Genomic DNA, 19,041 nt, shown 5'->3' with positions numbered 1-19,041 from the left:
TAAATTTATTCCTCCCTCAAAATAACTCAATATACAGCCATTAATGTCTAAACCACCGGCAACAAAAGTGAGTACACCCCTTAGTGAAAGTTTCTGAAGTGTCAATATTTTGTGTGGCCACCATTATTTCCCAGAACTGCCTTAACTCTCCTGGGCATGGAGTGTACCAGAGCTTCACAGGTTGCCACTGGAATGCTTTTCCACTCCTCCATGACGACATCACGGAGCTGGCGGATATTCGAGACTTTGCGCTCCTCCACCTTCCGCTTGAGGATGCCCCAAAGATGTTCTATTGGGTTTAGGTCTGGAGACATGCTTGGCCAGTCCATCACCTTTACCCTCAGCCTCTTCAATAAAGCAGTGGTCGTCTTAGAGGTGTGTTTGGGGTCATTATCATGCTGGAACACTGCCCTGCGTCCCAGTTTCCGGAGGGAGGGGATCATGCTCTGCTTCAGTATTTCACAGTACATATTGGAGTTCATGTGTCCCTCAATGAAATGTAACTCCCCAACACCTGCTGCACTCATGCAGCCCCAGACCATGGCATTCCCACCACCATGCTTGACTGTAGGCATGACACACTTATCTTTGTACTCCTCACCTGATTGCCGCCACACATGCTTGAGACCATCTGAACCAAACAAATTAATCTTGGTCTCATCAGACCATAGGACATGGTTCCAGTAATCCATGTCCTTTGTTGACATGTCTTCAGCAAACTGTTTGCGGGCTTTCTTGTGTAGAGACTTCAGAAGAGGCTTCCTTCTGGGGTGACGGCCATGCAGACCAATTTGATGTAGTGTGCGGCGTATGGTCTGAGCACTGACAGGCTGACCCCCCACCTTTTCAATCTCTGCAGCAATGCTGACAGCACTCCTGCGCCTATCTTTCAAGGACAGCAGTTGGATGTGACGCTGAGCACGTGCACTCAGCTTCTTTGGACGACCGACGCGAGGTCTGTTCTGAGTGGACCCTGCTCTTTTAAAACGCTGGATGATCTTGGCCACTGTGCTGCAGCTCAGTTTCAGGGTGTTGGCAATCTTCTTGTAGCCTTGGCCATCTTCATGTAGCGCAACAATTCGTCTTTTAAGATCCTCAGAGAGTTCTTTGCCATGAGGTGCCATGTTGGAACTTTCAGTGACCAGTATGAGAGAGTGTGAGAGCTGTACTACTAATTTGAACACACCTGCTCGCTATGCACACCTGAGACCTAGTAACACTAACGAGTCACATGACATTTTGGAGGGAAAATGACAAGCAGTGCTCAATTTGGACATTTAGGGGTGTAGTCTCTTAGGGGTGTACTCACTTTTGTTGCCGGTGGTTTAGACATTAATGGCTGTATATTGAGTTATTTTGAGGGAAGAATAAATTTACACTGTTATATAAGCTGCACACAGACTACTTTTCATTGTGTCAAAGTGTCATTTTGTCAGTGTTGTCCCATGAAAAGATATACTTAAATATCTGCAGAAATGTGAGGGGTGTACTCACTTTTGTGATACACTGTATGTATCTGTCTGTGTCTATGTATCTGTCTGTCTGTCTGTGTATGTATCTGTCTGTCTGTCTGTGTATGTATCTGTCTGTCTGTCTGTCTATCTGTCTGTGTATGTATCTGCCTGTCTGTCTGTGTATGTATGTACAGTGTATCACAAAAGTGAGTACACCCCTCACATTTCTGCAGATATTTAAGTATATCTTTTCATGGGACAACACTGACAAAATGACACTTTGACACAATGAAAAGTAGTCTGTGTGCAGCTTATATAACAGTGTAAATTTATTCTTCCCTCAAAATAACTCAATATACAGCCATTAATGTCTAAACCACCGGCAACAAAAGTGAGTACACCCCTTAGTGAAAGTTCCTGAAGTGTCAATATTCTGTGTGGCCACCATTATTTCCCAGAACTGCCTTAACTCTCCTGGGCATGGAGTTTACCAGAGCTTCACAGGTTGCCACTGGAATGCTTTTCCACTCCTCCATGACGACATCACGGAGCTGGCGGATATTCGAGACTTTGCGCTCCTCCACCTTCCGCTTGAGGATGCCCCAAAGATGTTCTATTGGGTTTAGGTCTGGAGACATGCTTGGCCAGTCCATCACCTTTACCCTCAGCCTCTTCTATAAAGCAGTGGTCGTCTTAGAGGTGTGTTTGGGGTCATTATCATGCTGGAACACTGCCCTGCGACCCAGTTTCCGGAGGGAGGGGATCATGCTCTGCTTCAGTATTTCACAGTACATATTGGAGTTCATGTGTCCCTCAATGAAATGTAACTCCCCAACACCTGCTGCACTCATGCAGCCCCAGACCATGGCATTCCCACCACCATGCTTGACTGTAGGCATGACACACTTATCTTTGTACTCCTCACCTGATTGCCGCCACACATGCTTGAGACCATCTGAACCAAACAAATTAATCTTGGTCTCATCAGACCATAGGACATGGTTCCAGTAATCCATGTCCTTTGTTGACATGTCTTCAGCAAACTGTTTGTGGGCTTTCTTGTGTAGAGACTTCAGAAGAGGCTTCCTTCTGGGGTGACAGCCATGCAGACCAATTTGATGTAGTGTGCGGCGTATGGTCTGAGCACTGACAGGCTGACCCCCCACCTTTTCAATCTCTGCAGTAATGCTGACAGCACTGCTGTGCCTATCTTTCAAAGACAGCAGTTGGATGTGACGCTGAGCACGTGCACTCAGCTTCTTTGGACGACCAACGCGAGGTCTGTTCTGAGTGGACCCTGCTCTTTTAAAACGCTGGATGATCTTGGCCACTGTGCTGCAGCTCAGTTTCAGGGTGTTGGCAATCTTCTTGTAGCCTTGGCCATCTTCATGTAGCGCAACAATTCGTCTTTTAAGATCCTCAGAGAGTTCTTTGCCATGAGGTGCCATGTTGGAACTTTCAGTGACCAGTATGAGAGAGTGTAAGAGCTGTACTACTAAATGGAACACACCTGCTCCCTATGCACACCTGAGACCTAGTAACACTAACAAATCACATGACATTTTGGAGGGAAAATGACAAGCAGTGCTCAATTTGGACATTTAGGGGTGTAGTCTCTTAGGGGTGTACTCACTTTTGTTGCCGGTGGTTTAGACATTAATGGCTGTATATTGAGTTATTTTGAGGGAAGAATAAATTTACACTGTTACATAAGCTGCACACAGACTACTTTTCATTGTGTCAAAGTGTCATTTTGTCAGTGTTGTCCCATGAAAAGATATACTTAAATATCTGCAGAAATGTGAGGGGTGTACTCACTTTTGTGATACACTGTATCTGTCTGTGTCTATGTATCTGCCTGTCTGTCTGTGTATGTATCTGCCTGTCTGTCTGTGTATGTATCTGTCTGTCTGTCTATCTGTCTGTGTATGTATCTGCCTGTCTGTCTGTGTATGTATGTATCTGTCTGTGTCTATGTATCTGCCTGTCTGTCTGTGTATGTATCTGCCTGTCTGTCTGTGTATGTATCTGTCTGTATCTGTCTGTGTATGTATCTGTCTGTCTGTGTATGTATGTATCTGTCTGTGTATGTATGTATCTGTCTGTGTCTATGTATCTGTCTGTCTGTCTATCTGTCTGTGTATGTATCTGCCTGTCTGTCTGTATGTATGTATCTGTCTGTGTCTATGTATCTGCCTGTCTGTCTGTGTATGTATGTATCTGTCTGTGTCTATGTATCTGCCTGTCTGTCTGTGTATGTATCTGCCTGTCTGTCTGTGTATGTATGTATCTGTCTGTCTGTCTGTCTCTCTACACAGAAGCATGACGACGCAGGTCCACAGACAGACACAAATCAGCGAGAAGTTACAGGACCATGGAGAGCAACAAACCCTACAGAAAGAATTAACACCAAAAAGGACTAAAACTATCCCAGTCAGTACCTACCAAGGGCTGCAATGCTAATGCTATACTGATAGTGGCTAACGTTTTCCTCTCTATTATTTGCAGGTGTTCATTAAATTTGAGTTATTTATATTATATTAAAATGTTTCTACTTTTAGAGAAATCACAGAAAATTCAACAAAGCATCTCAAGACTCAAGTGGTGTTAATCACAGTTATGTTTATTCATTCAGCATGCTAACTTGCTAAAGCTGTGACAAACTATTTAGTCAGTATGTGGGATGGGACACAGCAAGAAATGGTAAGTGTGTGTGTGTGTGTGTGTGTTACCTGTACGTCAGTGCGGTCGTGGATCCACTTAGCGAGCTGCTCAGAAGCGAAGCCGATTCTCTGCAGGTCGAAGGTGTCGGCTCGTTTAGGTTTTCCTTTAGCCGGGAAGTGCATGAAGGTTGGAGCCGAGTTCATGTTCAACTACAAGAAGATAAAAACAGCAAGAAAACAGTAGTTTCAATGAGATGTGGTCTGTTCATGTTATTTATAACAGCTTTATTAAAACGGGATAAGTCTGATCAGACTTGTTGAAGAGGTGCTATCGGCTGGACGGGCGTCTAAACAGACATGACTGTCTAGGTCAGGAAGCTGAGTTGGTCGAAGCCCTGTGATGGCTTGGTGCCCTTGCAGTGGATTTTTTATAAACAGCTGGACTGCACATGGAGAGTCCTGCTATGCCCTGTGTTTTTCCATTACTCATGTCAGTGAGCAGCATGGCATGAGTAGCAATTAGAAGGTTGCCAGTTCAAGCCCCTCCAAAGGCCCTTAACCCTCAATTGCTTGCTTTGGATAAAAACCGTCTAAGGATAAAGAGTCTCTTTATGTAGGGCAGTTGTACCCTAGTGGTTTAAGGTACTGGACTAGTAATCAAAAGGTTGCTGGTTCAAGACCCACCACTTACAGGTTGTCACTCTTCGGCCCCTGAGCAAGGCCCTTAACCCTTGTATTTGGTCACAATTGTAAGTCACTTTGGATAAAAGTGTCTGCTAACTGCCACAAATGTAAATGGTCTCTTTTTGTAGGGCAGTTGTAGCCTAGTGGTTTAAGGTACTGGACTAGTAATCAAAAGGTTTCTGGTTCAAGCCCCACCACTTCCAGGTTGTCACTGTTGGGCCCCTGAGCAAGGCCCTTAACCCTTGTATTTGGTCAAAATTGTAAGTCACTTTAAATAAAAATGTCTGCTAAGTGCCACAAATGTAAACAGTCTCTCTTTGTATGGCAGTTATAGGCTAGCGGTTAAAGTAGTGGACTAGTAATCAGAAGGTTGCTGGTTCAAGCCCCACCACTTCCAAGCTGCCACTGTTGGGCCCTTGAGCAAGGTCCTTAACCCTTGTATTCGGTCACAATTGTAAGTCACTTTGGATAAAAGCGTCTGCTAAATGCCGCAAATATAAATGTAAATGGCCTCTGTATGTGGGGCAGTTGTAGCCTAGTGGTTTAAGGTCGCTGGTTCAAGCCCCACCACATCCAGGTTGTCATTGTTGGGCCCTCAAGCAAGGCCCTTAACCCTCAATTGCTTAGGCAATACACTGTCACAGTACTGTAAATCTCTTCGGATAAAAACGTCTCCTAATGCCACAAATGTAAATGGTCTCTTTTTTAACGCCAGTTATAGGCTAAAGGTTAAGTTAGTGGACCAGTAATCAAAAGGTCGCTGGTTTAAGCCAAGCTGCCACTGTTGGGCCCCTGAGCAAGGCCCTTAACCCCTGTATTCGGTCACAATTGTAAGTCCCTTTGGATAAAAGCGTCTGCTAAATGCTGTGAATGTGACTCAACCAGACAGCAGGAGGCGCTGTTGCAGCAGCACTGTGTAAAACCCAACTATGCCAAATCAAATCGCTTTTGAACGGTGTCTCCATGTACTCCACGAAAGAAGATGCGAGTCCCATGAAAACTGGATATGTCTTAAACGGGAGGACATAAAATAACTACCTGCTGAAAGACATCGGATCCCTCGTCATAGTCGACCACAGTGAAGAAGAGTTTGTTGGAGAACACGGACGAGTAGCGCCATGAGTTGGCCAACACCTGGTACTCCTCATTCGCCTGTCTGGAGGTTGAGAAGAGGCAACACAAACGATGCATCAAAACAAAACACAAAACGAAATATACTTAATTAATAAAAATGGTGGTAATCTGGTCCCACTGTGGTTTACAAGATGTAAAATAAAGCCTCCACAAGGGGGCATTGTGTACAAGTTCATTTAGTGTTTCTGTGTACTAATGTAATTATTAGGGCTGTCAAACGATTAAAATTTTTAATCGCGATTAATCTCAGAATTTCATATAGTTAATCGCGATTAATCGCATTAAATAAAATCTGTGTAAAAGTTATAGAAAACAAGGTTTTTTAAGTGAAATGTGAAAAGTGGACGTTTCTTCACGAAGTGAGTGTGTTTTGACCCTTTTGGGGCTTCCATAGTTCATGGACTAGCGTGCTTGACTCCGGTATTCAGTGCCGTAACAGATTAAGTTAATAAAGTGTTTTGCTCCCGATAACTTGTGAATATAGCATGTATTTATTTCTTTATTATGCAAGTGCATCACTACCACGATCGGTTATGTTAACAAACCGCAAATGAACAACGGTGGCAAATCCGACATTAAAACGTTGGTTCTACCAGTCAAGTCTCAACATGAACTAGAATTTAAGTTAACGGCAGTATTTTTTTAAATCGCGTTAAATTGAGATCGCGTTAATGCGTTATTATCGCGTTAACTTCGACAGCCCTAGTAATTATTATTATTTTTCTCTGCAATCCATTTTTTGGGCTCTGTTACCGTGTTTCCCCGAAAATAAGACATCCCCTGAAAATAAGACCTAGTAGAGGTTTTGCTGAATTGCTAAATATAAGGCCTCCCCCGAAAGTAAGACCTAGCAAAGTTTTTGTTTGGACCGTACGATGTCCCTGCTGTGCTGTACGAGTGTGCTGTGGTGAGCTCCCCCTGGTGGCCGGAAGCTGCAATACCGTCCTTGCTGTACAAGTGGCTCAGTATATATATACAGTATATATACAGTATATAATAAATGTTCATTTTTTTTGTTCAACAATAAATGTGAATTCTTCTTCATGGAAAAATAAAACATCCCCTGAAAATAAGACCTAGCGCATCTTTGGGAGCAAAAATTAATATAAGACACTGTCTTATTTTCGGGGAAACAGGGTAGAAATGACAAGTGAAGAATCAGAATCCCCACGTAACTCCCAACCAGCCTGCAATAGCACAGCTGGGTTTTCGAACCCTGGATCGCAGCCGTAGCGGGCTAGGGTAATTTACAGCTGTGCTACCCAATCATCTTTACATTATATAAAAATTACCCGACAGATATAAAGCCCCTGAAACATCTTGTTTACATTTACATTTACATTTTCAGCATTTAGCAGACGCTTTTATCCAAAGCGACTTACACAGTGAGCGGAACACGATGAGCAATTGAGGGTTAAGGGCCTTGCTCAGCTGAGCTATCACCACTGAGCTATCATCTTGTCTTTATCTTACGCTCTAGGACTATCCCGAAACACTGTGAGAGCAGTTACCCCCATATGTAGTAAAATCTGAAGTTCAGCTAAAGGCTTAACAACATCTGGTTCTAAATATTTCAGAAAATATCTAAAGAACTCCATTAATGTTATTATGTCTGTACACAAGTAAGCATGTCAGTCCGCTGCAGAAGTGCAGAACCGCTATGATATAAAATTACAAGCACTTACTCTGTCAGAGTCATCACGACAAGTACTCGTAATGATCAAGATCACCTCTGTGATCGTTTTAATCTCAGTAACAGAGAGCATCGCTGATCCCTCTCCAAACAGCGACAGATCTCAAACGCTCCACTATTATTTCATTAGTCAGTTAGCAATAACAAGCGCTAACATGCAGACTAAATACAGTCTCTGAGGTTGCAGTGTGTGTGTGTGTGTGTGTGTGTGTACCTGCAGACTGAACACTCTCTGAGGTTGCAGTGTGTGTGTGTGTGTGTGTGTGTGTGTGTGTGTACCTGCAGACTGAACAGTCTCTGAGAGTGCAGTGTGTGTGTGTGTGTGTGTGTGTGTGTACCTGCAGACTGAACACTGTCTCTGAGAGTGCAGTGTGTGTGTGTGTGTGTGTGTACCTGCAGACTGAACACTGTCTCTGAGGTTGCAGTGTGTGTGTGTGTGTGTGTGTGTGTGTACCTGCTGACTGAACACTCTCTGAGGTTGCAGTGTGTGTGTGTGTGTGTGTGTGTACCTGCAGACTGAACACTCTCTGAGGTTGCAGTGTGTGTGTGTGTGTGTGTGTGTGTGTGTGTGTACCTGCAGACTGAACACTCTCTGAGGTTGCAGTGTGTGTGTGTGTGTGTGTGTGTGTGTGTGTACCTGCAGACTGAACACTGTCTCTGAGAGTGCAGTGTGTGTGTGTGTGTGTGTGTACCTGCAGACTGAACACTGTCTCTGAGGTTGCAGTGTGTGTGTGTGTGTGTGTACCTGCAGACTGAACACTCTCTGAGGTTGCAGTGTGTGTGTGTGTGTGTGTGTGTACCTGCAGACTGAACACTCTCTGAGGTTGCAGTGTGTGTGTGTGTGTGTGTGTGTGTGTGTGTGTGTACCTGCAGACTGAACACTCTCTGAGGTTGCAGTGTGTGTGTGTGTGTGTGTGTGTGTGTACCTGCAGACTGAACACTCTCTGAGGTTGAAGTGTGTGTGTGTGTGTGTGTGTGTGTGTGTGTGTGTGTACCTGCAGACTGAACACTCTCTGAGGTTGCAGTGTGTGTGTGTGTGTGTGTGTGTGTACCTGCAGACTGAACACTCTCTGAGGTTGCAGTGTGTGTGTGTGTGTGTGTGTGTGTGTGTACCTGCAGACTGAACAGTCTCTGAGAGTGCAGTGTGTGTGTGTGTGTGTGTGTGTGTGTGTGTGTGTGTGTACCTGCAGACTGAACACTGTCTCTGAGAGTGCAGTGTGTGTGTGTGTGTGTGTGTACCTGCAGACTGAACACTGTCTCTGAGGTTGCAGTGTGTGTGTGTGTGTGTGTGTGTGTACCTGCTGACTGAACACTCTCTGAGGTTGCAGTGTGTGTGTGTGTGTGTGTGTACCTGCAGACTGAACACTCTCTGAGGTTGCAGTGTGTGTGTGTGTGTGTGTGTGTGTGTGTGTGTGTGTGTGTACCTGCAGACTGAACACTCTCTGAGGTTGCAGTGTGTGTGTGTGTGTGTGTGTGTGTGTGTGTGTACCTGCAGACTGAACACTGTCTCTGAGAGTGCAGTGTGTGTGTGTGTGTGTGTGTACCTGCAGACTGAACACTGTCTCTGAGGTTGCAGTGTGTGTGTGTGTGTGTGTGTGTGTGTGTGTACCTGCAGACTGAACACTCTCTGAGGTTGCAGTGTGTGTGTGTGTGTGTGTGTGTACCTGCAGACTGAACACTGTCTCTGAGGTTGCTGTGTGTGTGTGTGTGTGTGTACCTGCAGACTGAACACTGTCTCTGAGGTTGCAGTGTGTGTGTGTGTGTGTGTGTGTGTGTGTACCTGCAGACTGAACACTGTCTCTGAGGTTGCAGTGTGTGTGTGTGTGTGTGTGTGTGTGTGTGTGTACCTGCAGACTGAACACTGTATCTGAGGTTGCTGTGTGTGTGTGTGTGTGTGTGTGCACCTGCAGACTGAACACTGTCTCTGAGGTTGCAGTGTGTGTGTGTGTGTGTGTGTGTGTGTGTGTGTGTACCTGCAGACTGAACACTGTATCTGAGGTTGCTGTGTGTGTGTGTGTGTGTGTGTGTGTGTGTGTGCGTGTACCTGCAGACTGAACACTGTCTCTGAGGTTGCAGTGTGTGTGTGTGTGTGTGTGTGTGTGTGTGTGCGTGTACCTGCAGACTGAACACTGTCTCTGAGGTTGCTGTGTGTGTGTGTGTGTGTGTACCTGCAGACTGAACACTGTCTCTGAGGTTGCTGTGTGTGTGTGTGTGTGTGTGTGTGTGTGTACCTGCAGACTGAACACTGTCTCTGAGGTTGCTGTGTGTGTGTGTGTGTGTGTGTGTGTACCTGCAGACTGAACACTGTCTCTGAGGTTGCAGAGCTGTAAACATGACGATGACTGAGTAGTTTCTGGGCGGAGCTTTAACGAATCGACGGAATTTCTCTCCATTCATCCTGATCACAGAGCGCCGAGAACTCCACTCCATCATCTGCTCCACCTTCTCCACCAGCATGTTCTACACACACACACACACACACACACACACACACACACACCTCTTGATTATAGCAGTTAATTACAGCTTTATGAGGCGCTGTGCAAGGGCAACATTAATAAAGTTTTAATGATGCCATATAAACCAATAAATAGTTTCTTAACAAAAAAAGGGGACCACAGGTCTGCACCAGCACTCAGAAAGGGGGTCAATACTTGGTCCCCTTTTTGTGATCCTGCAAAAAAAATGACCCCTATTTTCCAGAAATCTTGTATTTCACAGCCCTGTTCTTAATCACAGTTCTAAGTTCTTCAGGTCCTACGTGTCCAGCACCACAGTTCCTCAGTGTTTGTTTGTTTTGTTTGTTTATAAGGATTTTAACGTCATGTTTTACACACTTAGACCGGTAGTTACTGGTTACACAAGATTAATCAGTTCACAAGTTTAATATCGCACACAGTCATGGACAATTTAGTATCTCCAAATTCCTTCACTTGCACGTCTTTGGATTGTGGGAGGAAACCGGAGCTCCCGGAGGAAACCCACGCGGACACGGGGAGAACATGCAAACTCCACACAGAAAGCACCCGGACCGCCCCATCTGGGGATCGAACTCAGGACCTTCTCACTGTGACCTGTTACTAAAAACGTATGTGCACACTACCTCACGTTTACAATACCCAGTGTTCCCCTAACTGCATGTCCCATATACCTTACATTGCTATTTTATTAATGCATTCTCTCTCTTTTTAAAAGTCAGTTCACCTTCCACTGCTGGAGACTCTGGTCATGTCAAAGGAAGGTAATATCTGCCTGCCTCACGCTCCCTCAGACGCGTACGCAGTCTACCAACCCAGTCAACCCATTCTTATTTACCCGTACCTTCAGTGAATTCGTACCCTAATGTCCAGGATCCTCCACTTCATGTACAGGTATCTTGGGCTACTAACCAGGGTCCTTGCACAGCATTGAAGATCCCACCCACTTCTCAGTCTGGTATTTTTTCACCCAGCAGACTTAATGACCAATTCTGTCTGATACAGGCATTGCCAATTATGCCAATTGTCGACCGGTAGCATTGCCAAGTTCTAAGCTTGTTTATACTCTAGGACTCAATGTTCTAAAAATCCTACATAGCAAATGTCCATCAGATGCTCCCTCGTTATTCAGCCAAAATACCGTTCAATTTTAAGGTGCCTTACTAGACAGCATTTTAAGGCATCTTAAAAGAATCAAGAATTCGAACAGCCTCCTTCTCTTGGGCGTGTAGGATGATGTGAAACGCGTCCATGTCGAGAGATCACTAGGTTTTCGAACACACCCAGTATGTGTTTGATAGAAACAAGTATTCCTCAGGTAGGCTCAGGTCTTCAGTTCTGACAGTCCTGTGTTCCTGTAGTTTGTCTGTGGAATATCCCACCGCACCACCTGGGTTTTCTATCTTCAGACTCTTGTGTTCCCAGAGCATTATTTTACCTGCATGTTCAGCAAGCATTGTGTTCCCATTATCTCATGTTCCTAAGACACCATGTTTACTGGAGCTCAGGCTAACAGTTTATTTATTTATTTATTTCGTTGTTTTATGCCGTGCTTACACCACGGTTATACTCACAGCAGGAAGGGTTAATAATGATCATGTCAGTCTTTCATACTTGCACTCTTTAATACCAATTTATATATTATATTTGTGTTATTTTTAGTGTATAAGAGTCAAAAACAACCCCATTATTTTACATTAGCCTAAAATATAAGCAGTTCCACAGGACCATGGAACACATGAACAGGTTTCCCAAACATCCTTATGGGAAAAAATACCTTAAAACTCAACACCTTTTAAACTCCACACTATTCCCAGAACCAGCTGATGTTGAGTTCCAGCTTAAATCCTACATAACAAATGTCCAAACGTTCCAGAACCCAATGTTTTGGATTCTGAGTTTTCTACTTTCAGGCTCTTGTGTTCCCAGAGCATTATTTTACCTGCATGTTCAGCAAGCATTGTGTTCCCATTATCTCATGTTCCTAAGACACCATGTTTACTGGAGCTCAGGTTAACAGTTTATTCATTTATTTGTTTCGTTGTTTTATTCAAAGCAGGAAGGGTGGATAATTCTCATGTCAGTCTATTATCCTTGCACTCTGTAATACCAATTTTCTTCAAGATATTAAGGATTGTTTTCATACTGACTTGGTTCTTGGTATTGCTGGAGATTGACATTCTTGTGAGTATTTAGTACATTCAATCAGTGGGTCTGTTCTAAAGCCTAGTGAGCTGCCTTGCTGTCTACTGCCTACATAGGCAGCTGCCTCAGTAAAGAGGATTCTAATAAGTCATCGATGGTTATTCAAACGTAATACTTAGACAGAGATTCCATCAGTTTTCGCTTACTAAGCTAACACAGTTAGCCTCATGCCATTCAAACCAACTGGGATGAAGTGGCACAACGCGCTAGCATGTCAACAAACATCTCCCTCCGTGTACCGAAAATGGTTAAACTGTCCCTGACGAGCCTGAATTTGCAAATAAATACACTTGTACACGTTTATACAAATTAAAAATCAATGAGAATTCATTTACGTTTGAAAAGAACGTCAGTCTATCATACTATCACCCTTGCACTTTTTAATACCAATTTTTATATTACATTTGTGCTATTTTCAGTGTATAAGAGATTATTGTACATGAGCCTAAAATATACATTTACATTTTTGGCATTCAGCAGATGCTTTTATCCAAAGCGACTTACAGTTATGACTGAACACACTTTTGAGCAATTGAGGTTTAAGGGCCTTGCTCAGGGACCCAACAGTGGCAACCACTAAGCTATCACTGCCCTGAATATAAGCAGTTCCACAGGACCATGGAACACATTAACAGGTTTCCTGTACATTCTTATGGGAAAGAATACCTTCAAACTCAACCCGAAAACTTCACAATCCAAATCTTCACTTCCTCTCACCCTGCGCTCACCATCATTGTGATTCCTGCATGACATTTCTCTGCTTTTTCTTTTTCTATGTTCTGGCTCTTTCCTGCCCTTTCTCGTCTCTTTCGACAGCCTGCGTGCTCAGACGGTGCCAGCGTTGACCTTGGCATATGCTACGGAGGGGCAGGTTGCCCTTGTGTGGGCATACAATATGCTAATCAAGGTGCAGAGCTAAAAAACACAGAACCCTACATGGAAAACAAGCATCCGCAGCGAGCCAGCGAGCCGTGGATTCGGTTCAGGTTCAAACTGAACGCAGGCCAGAATAATTATGTAAGACTCTGGTTACTGGCAGGTGAGCAGCTGGAGGAGCTGCTACTCGGTTTAGAGCCTAATGTTCATAATTTAGTTAGTTACTTCACCCGCCCGGTTAGCTCAGTCTTTTAGAGAAGCTAAAATACACATTAAAAGCTCAAATGTGCTAAAGCTAAAGCTAAAATACACATTAAAAGCTCAAATGTGCTAAAGCAAACACACAGTAAAAGCTAACCTCGGGCTACAGGGTTCGAGCTCCTGTGTGACGTTATAAACATGAATATTTACCGCCGGCCTCGTTTCATTTTTCATCATCTGCATCATTGTGTTTATTTTTAGCTCTTTCTGAGCTCTGAGGTAATTTTGTAACGTGAGGGATCCTGCACGCCGGAGCTCAACACAGCCGAGATCATTAACAGGACGCAGCACATTCATAATGCTGCACAAGAACAGATGTAGGACATCACACACACACACACACACACACATGTAGAAGTACGCTATGTTTCATAAGTGCCAATGCTCAGAGATGCCAAATGAGATTTTAATGAAGCCAAGACGAGATATTTGCTCGTTTTAATTTTCCTTCAGAGACGTTTCATTATTATTTATGAAATTTCTACAGATAAATAAATTGTCTAACAGCGTTTTTAATCTCAGGAACATTCAGTGTTGCCCAAATAGAAGAAAAGCTTCTGCGCCCCTGGTGCCACAAAGACCTAACATACAACTCTAACATACCATGTCCTCAGAGACACCACTGAGACACCACTGAGATACCACTGAGACACCACTGAGACACCACAGAGATACCACAGAGATACCACTGAGACACCACTGAGATACCACAGAGATACCACAGAGATACCACAGAGATACCACTGAGACACCACTGAGATACCACAGAGATACCACAGAGATACCACTGAGACACCACTGAGATACCACTGAGACACCACTGAGATACCACTGAGACACCACTGAGACACCACTGAGACACCACTGAGACAGCACTGAGATACCACTGAGACACCACTGAGACACCACTGAGACACCACTGAGATACCACTGAGACACCACTGAGATACCACTGAGACACCACTGAGACACCACTGAGACACCACTGAGATACCACTGAGATGCTACCGAGACACCACTGAGATACCACTGAGATGCTACCGAGATACCCAGACCTGGATAAAATTCAAAGAAAATTATGTAATTTTGGCATTTTATATAAACAAGTAGGCACTCAGAAGGGGCCACAGTGGGCGTCGACTGATGATATGATGATATGCACCAGCCCACCAGCGTTTAGATCCTCAGGCCAGATGTCCAGTCCAACAGGTCCCTTATTGCTGCTGCAAACGTGGACCTCTGCTGGCTGATCAAGGCACATGCATGCGAGGTGGATAAACCAGCAGCATAACTTCTCTCCGTACGCATTACGGCTCTCCAGAGACTCTGTCTACGCCTGCCCCCTTTGCTGAAGCCCCTTTAACAGCAGTTACAGCTGCAAGTCCTTTTGAATAGCTGAATGTAGGCGGTTTATCCCATTATTCTCACACACAAACACACTCACACAAAGTCAAAAAGACTGCAGTGCTTTCAAGGTTCGGACTTTTCATTACTGACTAAATTGCCGCCAAAATGACCAACAGTCGTGCAAAAAAACTGCAAAATGACTCGTTAGAGAGACACATTTGAATTCTTTTGTATTATTTAATGTCTTGTTATGCAGAAAACTCCGACCTTCAGAGCACATTTGAGTATGAATGACAGAAAAGATCTCATTTTCATGTGTAATTAGACGTCGGCTGTGCAGAAATTCATCAGCACTCACCACCGCTAATTAATTCACTGCAATTATTCTTCTGGTTTCAAATTTAAATCGGATCCAAAACTGTTTTTCATCAAGAATTCTGATCTAATGGACTTTCTAATGGACTGGACCTTATTATAATAACACAGTGCACAAAGTGGGGCGGGACATTCATTTACACTTAGTGGGCTAACAAAAATTTACCACTCGGGTGCCACACAAACACCCGAAAAAAGATAAAATCACACATACCACTGACATGGCCTTCCTTTATGTCTAGTAACATAGGGTACCACTGGCATGGCCTTCTCTAATATCTAGTAACATAGGGGTACCACTGACATGGCCTTCCTTTATGTCTAGTAACATAGGGTACCACTGGCATGGCCTTCTCTAATATCTAGTAACATAGGGGTACCACTGGCATGGCCTTCTCTAATATCTAGTAACATAGGGGTACCACTGGCATGGCCGCCTCTAATATCTAGTAACATAGGGGTACCACTGGCATGGCCTTCTCTAATATCTAGTAACATAGGGGTACCACTGGCATGGCCTTCTCTAATATCTAGTAACATAGGGGTACCACTGGCATGGCCTTCTCTAATATCTAGTAACATAGGGGTACCACTGGCATGGCCTTCCTTAAAATGTAGTAACATAGGGGTACCACTGGCATGGCCTTCCTTAAAATCTAGTAACATAGGGGTACCACTGGCATGGCCTTCTTTAAAATCTAGTAACATAGGGGTACCACTGGCATGGCCTTCTCTAATATCTAGTAACATAGGGGTACCACTGGCATGGCCTTCTCTAATATCTAGTAACATAGGGGTACCACTGGCATGGCCTTCTCTAATATCTAGTAACATAGGGGTACCACTGGCATGGCCTTCCTTAAAATGTAGTAACATAGGGGTACCACTGGCATGGCCTTCCTTAAAATCTAGTAACATAGGGGTACCACTGGCATGGCCTTCTCTAAAATCTAGTAACATAGGGGTACCACTGGCATGGCCTTCTTTAAAATCTAGTAACATAGGGGTACCACTGGCATGGCCTTCCTTAAAATCTAGTAACATAGGGGTACCACTGGCATGGCCTTCCTTAAAATCTAGTAACATAGGGGTACCACTGGCATGGCCTTCTCTAAAATCTAGTAACATAGGGGTACCACTGGCATGGCCTTCCTTAAAATCTAGTAACATAGGGGTACCACTGGCATGGCCTTCTTTAAAATCTAGTAACATAGGGGTACCACTGGCATGGCCTTCTTTAAAATCTAGTAACATAGGGGTACCACTGGCATGGCCTTCCTTAAAATCTAGTAACATAGGGGTACCACTGGCATGGCCTTCTCTAATATCTAGTAACATAGGGGTACCACTGGCATGGCCTTCTCTAATGTCTAGTAACATAGGGGTACCACTGGCATGGCCTTCTTTAAAATCTAGTAACATAGGGGTACCACTGGCATGGCCTTCTTTAAAATCTAGTAACATAGGGGTACCACTGGCATGGCCTTCTCTAATGTCTAGTAACATAGGGGTACCACTGGCATGGCCTTCTTTAAAATCTAGTAACATAGGGGTACCACTGGCATGGCCTTCCTTAAAATCTAGTAACATAGGGGTACCACTGGCATGGCCTTCTCTAATATCTAGTAACATAGGGGTACCACTGGCATGGCCTTCTCTAAAATCTAGTAACATAGGGGTACCACTGGCATGGCCTTCTTTAAAATCTAGTAACATAGGGGTACCACTGGCATGGCCTTCTTTAAAATCTAGTAACATAGGGGTACCACTGGCATGGCCTTCCTTAAAATCTAGTAACATAGGGGTACCACTGGCATGGCCTTCTCTAATATCTAGTAACATAGGGGTACCACTGGCATGGCCTTCTCTAATGTCTAGTAACATAGGGGTACCACTGGCATGGCCTTCTCTAATATCTAGTAACATAGGGGTACCACTGGCATGGCCTTCCTTAAAATGTAGTAACATAGGGGTACCACTGGCATGGCCTTCTCTAATGTCTAGTAACACAGGGTACCACTGGCATGGCCTTCTCTAATGTCTAGTAACATAGGGGTACCACTGGCATGGCCTTCTCTAATATCTAGTAACACAGGGTACCACTGGCATGGCCTTCTCTAATGTCTAGTAACATAGGGGTACCACTGGCATGGCCTTCTCTAATATCTAGTAACACAGGGTACCACTGGCATGGCCTTCTCTAATATCTAGTAACATAGGGGTACCACTGGCATGGCCTTCTCTAATATCTAGTAACATAGGGGTACCACTGGCATGGCCTTCTCTAATATCTAGTAACATAGGGGTACCACTGGCATGGCCTTCTCTAATATCTAGTAACATAGGGGTACCACTGGCATGGCCTTCTTTAAAATCTAGTAACATAGGGGTACCACTGGCATGGCCTTCTTTAAAATCTAGTAACATAGGGGTACCACTGGCATGGCCTTCTCTAAAATCTAGTAACATAGGGGTACCACTGGCATGGCCTTCTCTAATGTCTAGTAACATAGGGGTACCACTGGCATGGCCTTCTCTAATATCTAGTAACATAGGGGTACCACTGGCATGGCCTTCTCTAATGTCTAGTAACATAGGGGTACCACTGGCATGGCCTTCTCTAATATCTAGTAACATAGGGGTACCACTGGCATGGCCTTCTCTAATATCTAGTAACATAGGGGTACCACTGGCATGGCCTTCCTTAAAATGTAGTAACATAGGGGTACCACTGGCATGGCCTTCCTTAAAATCTAGTAACATAGGGGTACCACTGGCATGGCCTTCCTTAAAATGTAGTAACATAGGGGTACCACTGGCATGGCCTTCTCTAAAATCTAGTAAAATAGGGGTACCACTGGCATGGCCTTCTCTAAAATCTAGTAACATAGGGGTACCACTGGCATGGCCTTCTTTAAAATCTAGTAACATAGGGGTACCACTGGCATGGCCTTCCTTAAAATCTAGTAACATAGGGGTACCACTGGCATGGCCTTCTCTAAAATCTAGTAACATAGGGGTACCACTGGCATGGCCTTCTCTAATGTCTAGTAACATAGGGGTACCACTGGCATGGCCTTCTCTAAAATCTAGTAACATGGGGGTACCACTGGCATGGCCTTCTCTAATATCTAGTAACATAGGGGTACCACTGGCATGGCCTTCCTTAAAATCTAGTAACATAGGGGTACCACTGGCATGGCCTTCTCTAAAATCTAGTAACATAGGGGTACCACTGGCATGGCCTTCTCTAAAATCTAGTAACATAGGGGTACCACTGGCATGGCCTTCTCTAAAATCTAGTAACATAGGGGTACCACTGGCATGGCCTTCTCTAAAATCTAGTAACATAGGGGTACCACTGGCATGGTCTTCTTTAAAATCTAGTAACATGGGGTACCACTGGCATGGCCTTCCTTAAAATCTAGTAACATAGGGGTACCACTGGCATGGCCTTCCTTAAAATGTAGTAACATAGGGGTACCACTGGCATGGCCTTCTCTAATATCTAGTAACATAGGGGTACCACTGGCATGGCCTTCTCTAAAATCTAGTAACATAGGGGTACCACTGGCATGGCCTTCCTTAAAATCTAGTAACATAGGGGTACCACTGGCATGGCCTTTCTTAAAATCTAGTAACATAGGGGTACCACTGGCATGGCCTTCTCTAAAATCTAGTAACATAGGGGTACCACTGGCATGGCCTTCTCTAAAATCTAGTAACATAGGGGTACCACTGGCATGGCCTTCCTTAAAATCTAGTAACATAGGGGTACCACTGGCATGGCCTTCTTTAAAATCTAGTAACATAGGGGTACCACTGGCATGGCCTTCTTTAAAATCTAGTAACATAGGGGTACCACTGGCATG

General features: G+C 44.3%; 1 protein-coding gene across 4 annotated transcripts in view; it reads right to left on the bottom strand.

The window, feature by feature from the left end:
- tusc3 (tumor suppressor candidate 3) overlaps window positions 1-19,041 on the bottom strand; it is a 63,020-nt gene that overhangs the window by 38,829 nt on the left and 5,150 nt on the right. For 2 of the 4 annotated variants that reach the window (XM_063008490.1, XM_063008491.1), the window contains exons 2-4: window positions 9,919-10,088; window positions 5,840-5,957; window positions 4,187-4,327 (exon numbers count right to left, since the gene is read on the bottom strand). In XM_063008490.1, coding sequence (XP_062864560.1) covers window positions 4,187-4,327; window positions 5,840-5,957; window positions 9,919-10,088 — 429 coding nt within the window. Of the gene's footprint in view, window positions 1-4,186; window positions 4,328-5,839; window positions 5,958-7,966; window positions 7,985-9,918; window positions 10,089-19,041 lie in introns of those variants that run through there. The other 2 variants (XM_063008492.1, XM_063008493.1) reach the window with 2 other exon arrangements.

This window comes from Trichomycterus rosablanca, chromosome 14 (genome assembly GCF_030014385.1).
Source record: "Trichomycterus rosablanca isolate fTriRos1 chromosome 14, fTriRos1.hap1, whole genome shotgun sequence".
Classification (NCBI taxonomy): domain Eukaryota; kingdom Metazoa; phylum Chordata; class Actinopteri; order Siluriformes; family Trichomycteridae; genus Trichomycterus; species Trichomycterus rosablanca.
Note: the sequence above shows the minus strand (reverse complement) of the source record. Positions and strands in the feature narration are given on the sequence as shown.